We start from the raw sequence: 13,359 nt of genomic DNA on the forward strand, positions 1-13,359 counted from the left end.
TGGCATGGCTGTGATTTGCCAGCGCAATATGTAAAAAAAAAAAAAAAAAAAGTGGAGTCCTCTCCATTTTTTATAACAAGCACAAGCAAAACAGACAGCTGTGAGCTGTAGCCCTCAGCTGTCTGATTTATCTTGGCTGGTTATCAAAAATAGAGGTGTCCCCACACTGTTTTTGTATTTAGCTGAATAAAAAACGGATTGGGGTCTCCTTTATTTTGGATAACCAGCCAAGGTAAAGCAGACAGCTGGGGGCTGGTATTCTCAGTCTAGGAAGGTGCATGGATATTTAACCCACCCCAGCCTTAAAATTGCAGTCCACAGCCACCCCAGAAAATCTGCATCCACTAGATGTGCCAATTGTGGCGCTTTGCCTCAGCTCTTCCCCCTTGCTCTGATGCGTTGGCAAGCGGGGTAATATTTTGGCTTTGATGTCAGCTATGTAATGTAGACGTATATGAAGTCCAGGGGATAGTAATGTAAAAGCGTCTATTAAACACCCCCATTACTAACTCCCACAAAAGAAATAAACTCACACTCAGAGGAAAATCCTTTAATTGTAAAAAGCATGACTTTTGGATATGGGACGGACCCCCACTTCATCTTAAAACAACCATAACTACAGTAAACCTAGACACTGGAATAAATACACAAAACACATTATTTTGGTTGTCAAAATGGCCACAGCTTTTATTTAAATCACAGGATTAAAACAATCACAGTAGGAGTCAGGTGGAGTGCTAGTACATTGGGATTCACAAGTACTGCGATATCCCCAGCTGTCTGACATACAGCATCAGGACAGACAGCCATAAAGGGGCGGCACTCACTGGGGGTCTTTCAAGCAGAGCCAGTAAACTATCAGGGCACCAATGACCCCATTATCTTCACTCCTGTGCTTAACCACTGTGCCCGCCTCTGACTGACATCACCATTATAACGTCATTGAGGTTGGCCCCCAAAGCCGAGCCTGCTCACCATCATGAGGTTTTACATCCTCTATTCGTTGCAATGGGTTCACCTTAACTTGTCTGCAACTTCCACCTGACTCCTAAACTTCCACCAAAGAGGCCATTTGACACCTTAAATGAACTCGACCACCATCAACCATGCCTAATAAAGCAAATATCCGAGAAAGAGAAGGAAAATGCGGCACTCACCCAGGCAGATTGCGAATCAACGTCCTTTATTCATCGTAGCAAAACAATGGACATAGTAAGGAGAGGCGGCTGGGAGAGATAGGCGGTGCGGGGAGGAGGAACAGGACTATGGCCGTTTCGCGCTTGTGCGCTTCCACGGGTCCAGGTGCACAATTAAAAACGTCATATCCTTTATAGGGAACTAGACAGCTAGATGTGAACTGGTGTACAATTAAAAAACCATATCGGTTGTGTGCAGAAAACAAGATTAACAAGCATGAATATATATTGGCATTGTAAGTCAAATAATACAGAAATGCCTGCGCAAATACTATTACAGAAATATTACAAAAGTATTACAAAAATATTACAAAAATATTGTCATGTCCAGCTTATCATTGAGACCAATGGGCCCTTGCGCATTGGTCTCCATGATCCAACGTGCCTCGCGCTGCAATAGGATTTTCTTGCGGTCACCACCTTTTACTGGATTTTTTATCACCTCGAGACCTGCGAATTGTAATACATTCGGGTTTGCGTTGTGGTGATCCCGCATGTGTTTGATAAAACGCGGGCGACCTTTCCCAGACGTTATTGAATTGCAGTGCTCGCTGAATCTTGTGGCCATCGGACGTATAGTCTTACCAATATAATAAAACTGACATGGGCAGAGGATTACATAGACTACATATGAAGTTTTACACGTAATTAGGTCCCTAACCGTGTGACAAACTGAACCTATGCGGACAGGGTTTTTCAGGAGTCTTAAATGGCAGAATTTACAGTTACCGCATTTATGATTACCCGTAGGCTGATATTTCGTAAGCCAATTATTTTCTATTGTGGGGAGACGGTTTTTAATTAATAGATCCCCCAAATTTCTCGCGCTCCTATACCCAAATCTTGGGCGGTTCATTGTCAGCGGTGACAATTCTCTGTCAGATTGCAGTACATGCCAATTTTTATTAATGTTTTGTTTTTTAATTATTTTTAACATTACATTTTTTTTACTATTGATGCTGCATAGGCAGCATCAATAGTAAAAAGTTGGGGACACACGGAGTGCGTTACCCGCGGCATAACGCGGTCCGTTACCGCTGGCATTAACCCTGTGTTAGCGGTGACTGGAGGGGAGTATGCGGGCGCCGGGCACTGACTACAGGGGAGTAGAGAGGGACTAATCGGACTGTGCCCGTCGCTGATTGGTCGCGGCAGCCATGACAGGCAGCTGGCGAGACCAATCAGTGACGCGGGATTTCCGTTACACAAAGACAGAAGGACAGAAAGACGGAAGTACCCCTTAGACAATTATATATATATATATATATATATATATATATATATATATATATAGATATAGATATGTGAGCATCAGAACTTGGCCATGGAGTTATTTTAATTCCTATCTTGTGAATGTCCAGCAAGAGATGGTCCCAAAGGCAAGACTGCTGAGAAAAGATGGTCCCAAAGGCAAGACTGCTGAGACTGAGAAAAGTTCTGGGCCATGTTCTGTTGGGAAACCTCAGATGATGGAATTCATGCGGATGTAACTTTGACATGTACCACCTACTAAAATATTATTTAAGCCCTTCACGGCAGCCATGTTCCCGAACGGCAGTGGCCTCTTCAGTAGAGTAATGCCATGGTCTCACTCCAAAAACTTTTAGGGTATGTTCACACGTTCCTGATTTCCATCCTTATTTTTTCAGGACTGTTTTTTAAAAAACTGCAGCTCTTGGCAGAAAACGCAGGTCCTTTTTTTGGTCCTTTTTTTGTCCTTTTTTGATCCTTTTTTTGATCCTTTTGTTGATCCTTTTTTTGATCCTTTTTTTATGCAGTTAAAATGGCTGAAAATACCCTAACCCTACCCCTAACCCTACCCCTAACCCTACCCCTAACCCTACCCCTAACCCTACCCCTAACCCTACCCCTAACCCTAACCCTACCCCTAACCCTAACCCTACCCCTAACCCTACCCCTAACCCTACCCCTAACCCTACCCCTAACCCTACCCCTAACCCTACCCCTAACCCTAACCCTACCCCTAACCCCACCCCTAACCCTACCCCTAACCCTTTTCTAACCTTAGTGGAAAAAAAAAAAAATTCTTAATTTTTTTTATTGTCCCTACCTATGTGGGTGACAAAGGGGGGGGGTCATTTACTATTTTTTTTTTATTTTGATCACTGAGATAGGTTATATCTCAGTGATCAAAATGCACTTTGGAACGAATCTGCCAGACCGGCAGATTCGGCGGGCGCACTGCGCATGCGCCCGCCATTTTGCAAGATGGCGGCGCCCAGGGAGAAGACGGCCGGACGGACACCGGGACGCCGGGTAAGTATAAGGGGGGGAGATTAGGGCACGGGGGGGGCATCGGAGCACTGGGGGGGGCATCGGAGCACGGGGCGGTGGGATTGGAGCACGGGGGGGGCGGGATCGGAGCACGGGGGGGCAGCCACACTCCGCCCACGCACTTCCGCCCGCTTCCCCGCACTTCCTGCTGCAGCGGTTCGGCACCACAAACCGCAGTAAAACCCGCAGATATTTTTTTCATCTGCGGGTTTTACTGCGGGTTTGACCTCACAATGGAGGTCAATGGGTGCAGAACCGCTGCGGCTCCGAAAAAAGAAGTGACATGGTACTTCTTTTTTACCGCGGCTATTCAGCGCGGCTTTTTTTCCCGATTCCCGCATCATGTGCACAGTGGTTCCTGTTTTCCATAGGGTACAGTACACTGTACCCTGCATGGAAAACAGCTGCGGAACCGCAGCGGCAAAAACGCTGCGGTTCCGCAGAAAAAAACGCACTGTGTGAACATGGCCTTAGGAATGGATGAACATGACAAAAAGTTTATGGTTTTGAGTTGTCCTCCAAGTTATATCTCAGCTCAACCAAGTATCACTAGGAGGAACGGAAAAAGAAGTCAAATTCATGGACCTCACCACTGAAAGGACTGGAAGTATCAGCTGCTGACATCTCTGTGCCAGATACTATAGGACATGATCAAAGGTCTTTTGGAGTCCATGTCTCGATGGGTCAGAGCTGAATAATGATCTATAGATCTTTCATTTGGGTTCTGTAATTGGCTCCATTTTATTCTATCCAAAATTCCATGGGGAGAACCATCAGAACATTTAATTTTTAATACCAGATTTATGGTGATCATTTTTTATTTTTAACCGCTCCTTAAAGTGTTGTCTGATGAAAACAAGGTTGGTATAGGTCAGTGTTCCCCAAGTCCGGTCCTCAAGAGCCACCAACAGGTAATGTTTTCAGGATTTCCTTAGTATTGCACAGGTGATAATTGCATCACCTGGACAGGAAAGCATTCAATGACCTGTGCAATACTATGGAAATCCTCAAAACATGACCTGTTGGTGGCTCTTGAGGACCGGAGTTGGGGAACACTGGTATAGGTGATAACTTACTGTTCGTGGGGGACCAACTGCTGGGATCCGCACTGATCCCAGTTAGAATGTAACGGAGCTCCAGTTACTCCGTAAGGTGCTGCCAAGCGCTGTGCTTGGCTTTTTCCTTTAGCCCCATATGGAATGAATAGCGCAGTTATTGGCTGTCCAACCTGCCACTCCATTTTGTAACTGGGACAAAAATTGGTGATCAGTGCGGATCTCAGCAGTTACACCCCATTGATCAGTCAAAGGAGAGGTGATAATGTATTGTCACCGGACCACCCCTTTCAGAGCTATGTCCCCTCTAAGCTCTTACCTCCACCTTTAGCCCCGAAGTTGTATTCTAAGTTGTACTTTATGCTATCAGTAGCCTTCAGGTTATGGTCACAATTACTTTCCTGATAGTCATATAGGATTTATTAGACATTGGTCGTTGACATATCATGGTTTCTCTGCCTTACAGCCCAGATGACTTATTAAATGCCTTAAATGAAGGTATCAGCCGTGCTGATGTTATCATCACTTCAGGAGGTGTATCCATGGGAGAGAAGGTAAGAGTGCATATGCTGTGAAATGTCCATGAAGTCATAAATTGACTGTTCACGCTGAGCACCGGCCCATGGTGTGCCATTGTCATGACCAGTCAGTTGAGAGTTTCTTCCCATCTTATTGTTTTCCATGTATCTTCAACTCCCTCTTTGACAGCTCTGGCTTTAAGGGTAGTATGTGACCCCCATTTCCCATTGTCCATGGCAGTTCCAGTGTTGGGGGAGTTATTTGCTTTTGAAATATGGCAGTGATTTTGAGCTTTTATCCAACAGGATTACCTTAAGCAGGTGCTGGATATTGATCTCCATGCACAAATCCACTTTGGTCGAGTATTTATGAAGCCAGGGTAAGGATATGGAAAACTACATACATATAAAAGTATTCAAAATTTTGTATGTATTTATTTTCTTGAAATTATTTATGTTCATTATTACATTTTTTTATTTTATATATATTTTTCTTTCAATTTTTTTTTTCATTTTTCTATTTATTTTGCTGTTTTTTTTATTTTTCTTTCATAGCTTGTAGGTTTCCATTCCAATAATGCTAAAATATTAACTATAAAAACCGCTATTAAAGTTTTTTTTTCTAATTTTGGGAACATTTGTTTTAATTTAATATGTGTATTTTGGGTTAAAATAATTTCTGTACTTGGGTTGCATTAAAACTGTTGTAGCTGTTCATTTTCTGCACATTTAACTTTAGTCTGTGGTCATAAATCAGCTGAGAGAAGCTCAGAAAAAGACAGATAAGAGTTTTAAACTCTGGTCAGATTGTCATATCGAGCTCCCTTATAGATTCTCAGTTAGCGAATTCTGCAGCCATCATTAGACAGTGCAACACAGTAGCTACAGAAGGTAAACGGTGCTACATGATTCCCAATGGCAAAAATTATGTTTATCCCCAAATACATGTATTTAAGAAAAAAAAATTTCTCCATGGGTGGACAGACTAATGACCATGAAAATGTGAAGCAGTAACCGCACAAGCTTTGTCTTCCAGCCTGCCTACCACCTTTGCCACCTTGGATATTGATGGGGTTAGAAAAATCATATTTGCACTCCCAGGTAAGCAACGTAAGTGGCAATATTTTCTATTTTGAAGTCAGAAGATAGTTTGGTAGATCCATGTCCTTCTTGATTAGAGAAATTATTTATATCAGTACCTGATAGAATGTTATCACGGTGCTGACGACTTGTTTCTCTGTGTCAATAAAGGAGTCATTGCATTGCAAGTTTTAGGCCATGTTAGTGTTTCCGATGTGATGGTTGGATGTTTAATGAGCCCGGGGCCATGAAATGATCTCACTTATTATCAGATTTTTATTTATTTTTTAAACACCTGTTCAGACTGAGAAATCGGTTGTGTTTTCTGCTTTTAGAGAAAATAATTTGTGAAATTAAAGGGGTTGTCCCATAAAGAAAATGTGTTGGCTATCCACCAGATAGAAAAGTGTGTGATTTCTGGGAATCTGGCTGGTAATGTCGCAACTGATCTGAAAGAAGAGGGCGACCCTAAGCTTGTTGTGTGAATGGAGCTGTAATGAGCATGTGCAGCCTTTGTTTGTTGTGTGAATGGAGCTGTAATGAGCATGTGCAGCCTTTGTTTGTTGTGTGAATGGAGCTGTAATAAGCATGTGCAGCCTTTGTTTGTTGGTGTGAATGGAGCAGGAATGAGCATGTGCAGCCTTTGTTTGCTGTGTGAATGGAGTGGTAGTGAGCATGTGCAGCCTTTGTATGTTATGTAAATGGTTCGCTAGAGAGCATAAGCAACCTTTCTTTGTATATTCTATGAATGGAGCGGTAGTGCGCATGCGCAAACTTTGTGTTGTGAGGGTGACTTTGTGAGCATGTGCGACCTTTGTAGTGTAAATGGTACGGTAATGAGCATGTGCAGCCATTGTTTGTATGTTGTATGAATGGAGTTATAGTGAGCATGTGCAACCTTTGTTTGTATGTTATGTCAATAGAGAGGTAGTGAGCATGAGCTGTGTTTGTTTGCATGTTATGTCAGTAGAGCAGTACTGAGCATTTGCAGCCTTTCCTTGTGTGTTAAGTGAATGCAGGGCCAGGACAAAGTATTTTAGTGCCCAAGGCAGATGAAGCCAATGGCATACTCCACCCCAAATCAAAAGAATAGCTCAGAGACTAACGTAACAGGATCGCTAATGTACATCCCCCTTCCCCACCAATGGGTTTGGTAGCAAACTCTGATGACCACTTTTAATTGTTACCTTTTCCACAAAAAAATGTAAAAAAAATGGTGTACTTTAGGGATGTGATTTAACAGGGAGTGCAATTTCTAAGTTAGATACAGAATCAATCATTTTTTGCAGACCATTGACACAAAATAGCGATATTCATCCCTGACGTCCTAATTTTAAATATAGAACTCAAGCATACTTATGGAAACAAAGGAAACGTAACTATAATCGGGGCTGTGTGATTCCAATTAAGATATCCAGCATTTGGCAAACTCCCTAATGGAAAATAAACAGACCCCCTTTATAAATAAAGGGTTGCGTCTGATGGTTTTAGCTTCTGTCATGCGACAAATTCATCTTGCACAAAACTGATGGTGGTTCTGGTGATGTATTCATATAGTGATGGTTGTTCCGGTGCTGTATTTATGTAGTGATGATGATTCTGGGGATATCTTCATCACCAGAACCATCATCATCAGTACATAATGAATATGAAGTAAAAATCCTCATCAGTACATAATTAGAGCACGAGATCCATCAATAGTACATGAATATGGCACAAGAAGACATCCGTAAATAAACACATCACCAGAACCACCATCAGTACATGAATATCTGTCACCAGAACCAGTATGAATACATGAATGCATCACTAGATCCACTATGAGGACATGAATACTTCAAGAGACCCACCATTAGTACTTGACTAGATCTCCAGAACCACCATTAGTAAATTATTACAGTACCTGAACCATATGACTATTTCCAAGAGTATTTGAATATGGGAACCAAGTACAACAATCAATGGTAATATCAAGTCAGCCCCATAAACAATTGTATTGCATGAACTTACAACCCTGCAACTCCCAGTATGTCCTTAACAATGATACTGTGATTTGTTATTAACAGCCATCGTCTGACTACGGACCATGCAAGAACCACAGTATTCGTATCACAAATAAACATTTACATCCAGGTACCTTATAGATTACGTCTTCTCTGGAGTCGTCTCTTTCTTTTCATCTCCATCTTGTCAAGATGCCATGATGACTTATCACATCCAGAGCTGTTCTCTGCAGACCTCCCTCTTCTCCAGTCTTTTGCAACATATCCCAACACAGTCCCCTTAAAAATAAGAGTGTTACTAAAAAGCCCTGTGCATAAAAATATCTACTATTATAACCCTAAATAAGCCTCCTATGGTAAATGGCCTTCACACCGTCCACCATTATCAGCTATAACCACCACACCATCCGCCCTTATGAACCACAGCCTATACTATGGCCGTCCTTTCCCTAATATTCCATTACACTCTCTAGATTTCCACATTGTTCCCCCGCTATGCTAACTCCATATTGTGCCTCCATTTCACCCTTGCCTCCATTTCACCCTTTCCACTCTTCATATCTATTCTGTGCCCCTTTTCACACTCTGCCCTCACACTGCCCACCATGCTGCCCTCTTGAAACTGTAACCACTACTCACACTGTCCCTCTACACAGTATGATGGTCACCACAGCTGCCCATATGGTGTGATATTCACAAACCCCCAATATATAGTATGGTCACCACCACAGCCATTTTATTTGCCCGTCTGCACAGCCCCTCAGCTTATTACCTGAGCTGCACAGTCCGTAAGTTTATTCTCCCCATATGCACAGCCCGTCAGTTTATCCCCCTCTGTTCAGCCCCACAGCTTATTCCCCTCATCTGCACAGCATCTTATTTTATTCCCCCATCTGCACAGACCCTCCGCTTATTCCCTGATCTGCACAGCCTGTAAGTTTATTCTCCCCCATATGCACAGACCGTCAGTTTATCCCCCTCTGCTCAGCCCCTCAGCTTATTCCCCCTCATCTGCACAGCCCCTTATTTTATCACCTTTCTGCACAGGCCCTTATTTTATTCCCTCTCCTCTGCCCAGCCCCTCAGCCATATTACCCTTATATGCACAGCCCCTAATTTTATTCCCATCCGCACAGCCCCTCATTTTATTCCTTCATGTGCACAGCCCCTCATTTTATTCCCTCTCTTCTGCCCATCCCCTCAGCTTATTCCCCTTATTTGCACAGCCCCTAATTGTATCCCCCATTTGTAAAGCCCATCAATTTATTCCCCCATCTGCACAGCCCTTCAGTTTATTCTCCCATCTGCACAGCCCCTTTTATTCACCCCATATGCACAGCCCCTCTTTTTATCCCACCTCTGCACAGCCACTCAGCTTATTCCCCCATATGCCCAGCCCCTCATTTTATTCCCTCTCTTCTGCCCAGCCCCTCAGCTTATTCCCTGCATCTACTCAGCCCTTCATTTTATGAGTGGCCTGCATCTTGCTGGAGATCCCGGCAGAACAGGGAGATGACAGTTTCTCTGCTACTGTCCCAGAAGGCGCACACAACAATTGCGTTTGCCTCTGAAAGGCGTGAAAGCAATTGAGTGCATGGAAGGAGTGACGGCTGGGGCATAGGACAGAGATAGGAGTGGGCCGTGTCAGTGACATCGCTCACTTTCGTGTCTGCGCCATCACTGTGCTGAATGTCTGTGGCCACAGAAATATGTCAGGTGACCCCAGACATTCAGCATTTTGTTTTTCAAAGTGCGCCCCCCCCCTTGAGTAGGCAGGAGGTGGTGCCCTGTGTCGGTGCCTACGCCTCTTCCCAGCCCTGTGTGAATGGATCAGTAGTGAGCATGTGCAGCCTTTGTATATTGTGTGAATGAAGTGGAAGTGAACATGTACAACCTTTGTTTGTTATTTATGGAGAATGGAGTGGTAGTGAGCATTAGCAGCCTTTGTTTATATGTTATGTGAATGATGTGGTAGTGCGCATTAGCAGCCTTTGTTTGTATGTTATGCGAATGGAGTGGTAGTGAGCATGTGCAGCCTATGTATGTTTTGTGAATGGAGCAGTAGTGAGCATGTGCAGCCTTTGTTTGTATGTTATGTGAATGAAGTGGTAGTGAGCATGAGCACCTCTCCTATAGATATTGCACATGCACACTGCCGCTTTATTTACACTAGAGATTTTGGAACTACCATTGTGTTCACTGGCAGGGAATGGCCCCCCAAACAATCATGCATTTATAATCTATCCTATAGATATGTAAATATTGTGAGGAGTTGACAGGCTTAGCTGTTCCTCGAGGTAGACTCAGGCACACAGGTGGTTAAAGTCTCTCGGTGGTTTATTGCCTCATAATCCAAAAAACAAAATGGTAACAGAAAAACAGCCTGCCGGCTCAAACTAAAATAATCAGTTCATATACCGTCCTGCCCAGGTCCTCTGGGACAACACTTCCTTTTTGGAAGTGCATTTGAACAGCAAGGTGGAATTGCTGTCTGTTTTTTATTAATACTTTGTAGATATATATATATATATATATATATATATATATATATACATATAATTTTTTTTTTTTTATTATTTAACTTTTCTGACTGGTGCAATCCCCATTAGGAAATGTGCTCCACTCTTGTTAATGCCATCCAGTGCACATCTTGCCACATGTATGCAGTCCTTGAGCAGCCGATCGAGGGTGCATACTGCTGTGCGAGATGTGAGCACGTTGTGCATTTGGAAACCCAGATTCTGGATCTAAATGTGCAGCTGGCGACACTGAGATCCATAGACAATATGGAGAGGAGTCTTCTGCTCACGGAGCAGACGCTCAATGGGATAGATGAGGGGGGGAAATGGTAGGATGGAGCTGCAGGACAATGAAGTAGCAAGCTGGGTGACAGTTAGGAAGCGGGGTAGAGGGAAGAGTGCCAGGGAGGCTAGTCCTGATCTGGAACACCCCAATAAGTTTGCTAAGTTGGCAGATGAGGGGGGTGCCAGTACAGGGATAGCACTTCTGCAGCCAGGCATGTCCTCTGACGAAGGACACGGTCCGAAACGCGCGTCGGGGTGCTCTGTACCTGGAGGATTGGACGGGCATTTCTTAGGAGGAGGTAATAACATTGTGGCTGTGTATTTTGAACGCTGCATTGGTCAGCGGTATCCTTATATAGCACTCTGCACTTTTTTATCTGTGGTGTTCGGTCTCACATCAGAGCTTTTTTGCTCTAAGTCCCACATGCTACTTTAATTATTGCATATATGTCGACATATTAATATATTTTACATCTAATTCCAGTTTTTGCTGCTGTATTTACATACACGTATAATACACTTTTTTGTGCAAGTTTAAGACGTTATAATACGTTATAGGTTTTGTGCACCATTACTACTTCATATATATAATTTTTACACATAGGACACACTTTTTGTACAGCATTTGTGATATATATATTTTATGAGTTGGTTGGAGTCTCAGTATTATCACTTTTTTGTGTTTATTTTTTATATATAATATATTTTTCTCACTCATTTTTATATATAGTTTTCTTTATATATATTTTTTCTATTTTTGTTCTATTTGTCACCATATCTCTGCAGCAGCATTACGATCTATATTTATATATCGTTACATTACAGCATATTTGGGAACTACTATTTATAAGTACTATATATATGGAGTGCTGTTTTCTAGCCATTATACGACCACTGCTTTAAATATATATTTTATACTATACATACCTTACTTCCTTTTTTTGTCCATTTTTAATATATTTTTGTGATTTTGCTGTATATTTGTTTAATTATGCATCCTTTCCTCTAGTTACAGGCACAGTACGACTGTTGCCATTTATTGCCCAGTGTGTATTTTTTATAATAAAGGCATTTTACCTTATTATACTTGTGTTTTCTATTACTATCTTGGGTTTTTCATTTGGTTATCTTTTTAGGTCATTTACGGTTTTACTTCCATACATAGGGCTCTTGTTGTTGTCTAAGCCGGAGGAGTGACTGCTCCAGTAAGGAGGGAAATAGGAGAGCAGGGCAGGCCAGACAAATGCTGGTAGTGGGGGACTCAATTATTAGGGGAACAGATAGGGCAATCTGTCACAAAGACAGGGATCGTCGAACGGTGTGCTGCCTACCTGGCGCTCGAGTCCGACACATCGCTGATCGGGTGGACAGATTACTGGGAGGGTCTGGTGAGGACCCAGCGGTCATGGTGTACATTGGCACAAATGACAAAGTTAGAGGTAGGTGGAAGGTCCTTAAAGATGATTTCAGGGAATTAGGCCGCAAGCTGAAAGCAAGGACCTCCAACGTGGTACTTTCCGAAATACTGCCTGTACCACGTGCCACGCCAGAGAGGCAACGGGAGAGTAGGGAGGTTAATAAGTGGCTCAAGAATTGGTGTAGGAAGGAGGGGTTTGGGTTCCTGCAGAACTGGGCCGACTTCTCAGTTGGGACGGGCTGCACCTCAATGGGGAGGGTGCAGCTGTGTTGGGGGAGAAAATGGCTAGAAGGTTGGAGGAGTGTTTAAACTAAGGATTGGGGGGGAGGGTATTCATTTTATAGGAGGGGAAGATAGTGCAGATAGAGACCTGGGCACAAATAAGGAAGTTGGGGGTGGCGGTGGCATGGGGGGTGGGGTTATAACAGTTAATAATTTAAGAAAGAATAGAGGTACAGAGAGGAACATCAAGTGCATGTATACTAATGCCAGAAGCCTCGCCAACAAAATGGACGAATTAGAACTAATGTTGTTGGAGCATAATTATGACATGGTGGGGATATCTGAAACATGGCTGGATGAGAGCCATGACTGGGCTGTTAACTTGCAGGGCTATAGTCTGTTCAGAAATGACCGTACAGATAAGCGAGGGGGTGGGGTGTGTCTATATGTAAAATCATCCTTAAAACCCATCCTGCGTGATAATATAGGTGAATTTAATGAAAATGTAGAATCCCTGTGGGTGGAGATAAGGGGAGGGGAAAAATAATAAATTACTGATAGGGGTTTGTTATAAATCTCCAAAAATAATGGAAGCAATGGAGAATATCCTCGTAAAGCAAATAGATGAAGCTGCGACTCAAGGAGAAGTCATTATTATGGGGGACTTCAACTACCCTGAAATAGATTGGGGAACAGAAACCTGCAGTTCCAGCAAAGGTAATCGGTTTTTGACAACTATGAGAGACAATTACCCTTCTCCTTCGCCTCA

General features: G+C 43.0%; 1 protein-coding gene across 40 annotated transcripts in view; it reads left to right on the forward strand.

The window, feature by feature from the left end:
* The window catches only part of GPHN (gephyrin), a 490,719-nt gene that overhangs the window by 459,620 nt on the left and 17,740 nt on the right, over window positions 1–13,359 (forward strand). For 21 of the 40 annotated variants that reach the window (XM_069726580.1, XM_069726561.1, XM_069726547.1 and 18 more), the window contains 3 exons: window positions 5,013–5,100; window positions 5,371–5,444; window positions 6,101–6,165. In XM_069726580.1, coding sequence (XP_069582681.1) covers window positions 5,013–5,100; window positions 5,371–5,444; window positions 6,101–6,165 — 227 coding nt within the window. Of the gene's footprint in view, window positions 1–5,012; window positions 5,101–5,370; window positions 5,445–6,100; window positions 6,175–13,359 lie in introns of all 40 variants that reach the window. The other 19 variants (XM_069726492.1, XM_069726522.1, XM_069726549.1 and 16 more) reach the window with 1 other exon arrangement.

Source organism: Ranitomeya imitator, chromosome 1, assembly GCF_032444005.1.
Source record: "Ranitomeya imitator isolate aRanImi1 chromosome 1, aRanImi1.pri, whole genome shotgun sequence".
NCBI classification, from domain to species: domain Eukaryota; kingdom Metazoa; phylum Chordata; class Amphibia; order Anura; family Dendrobatidae; genus Ranitomeya; species Ranitomeya imitator.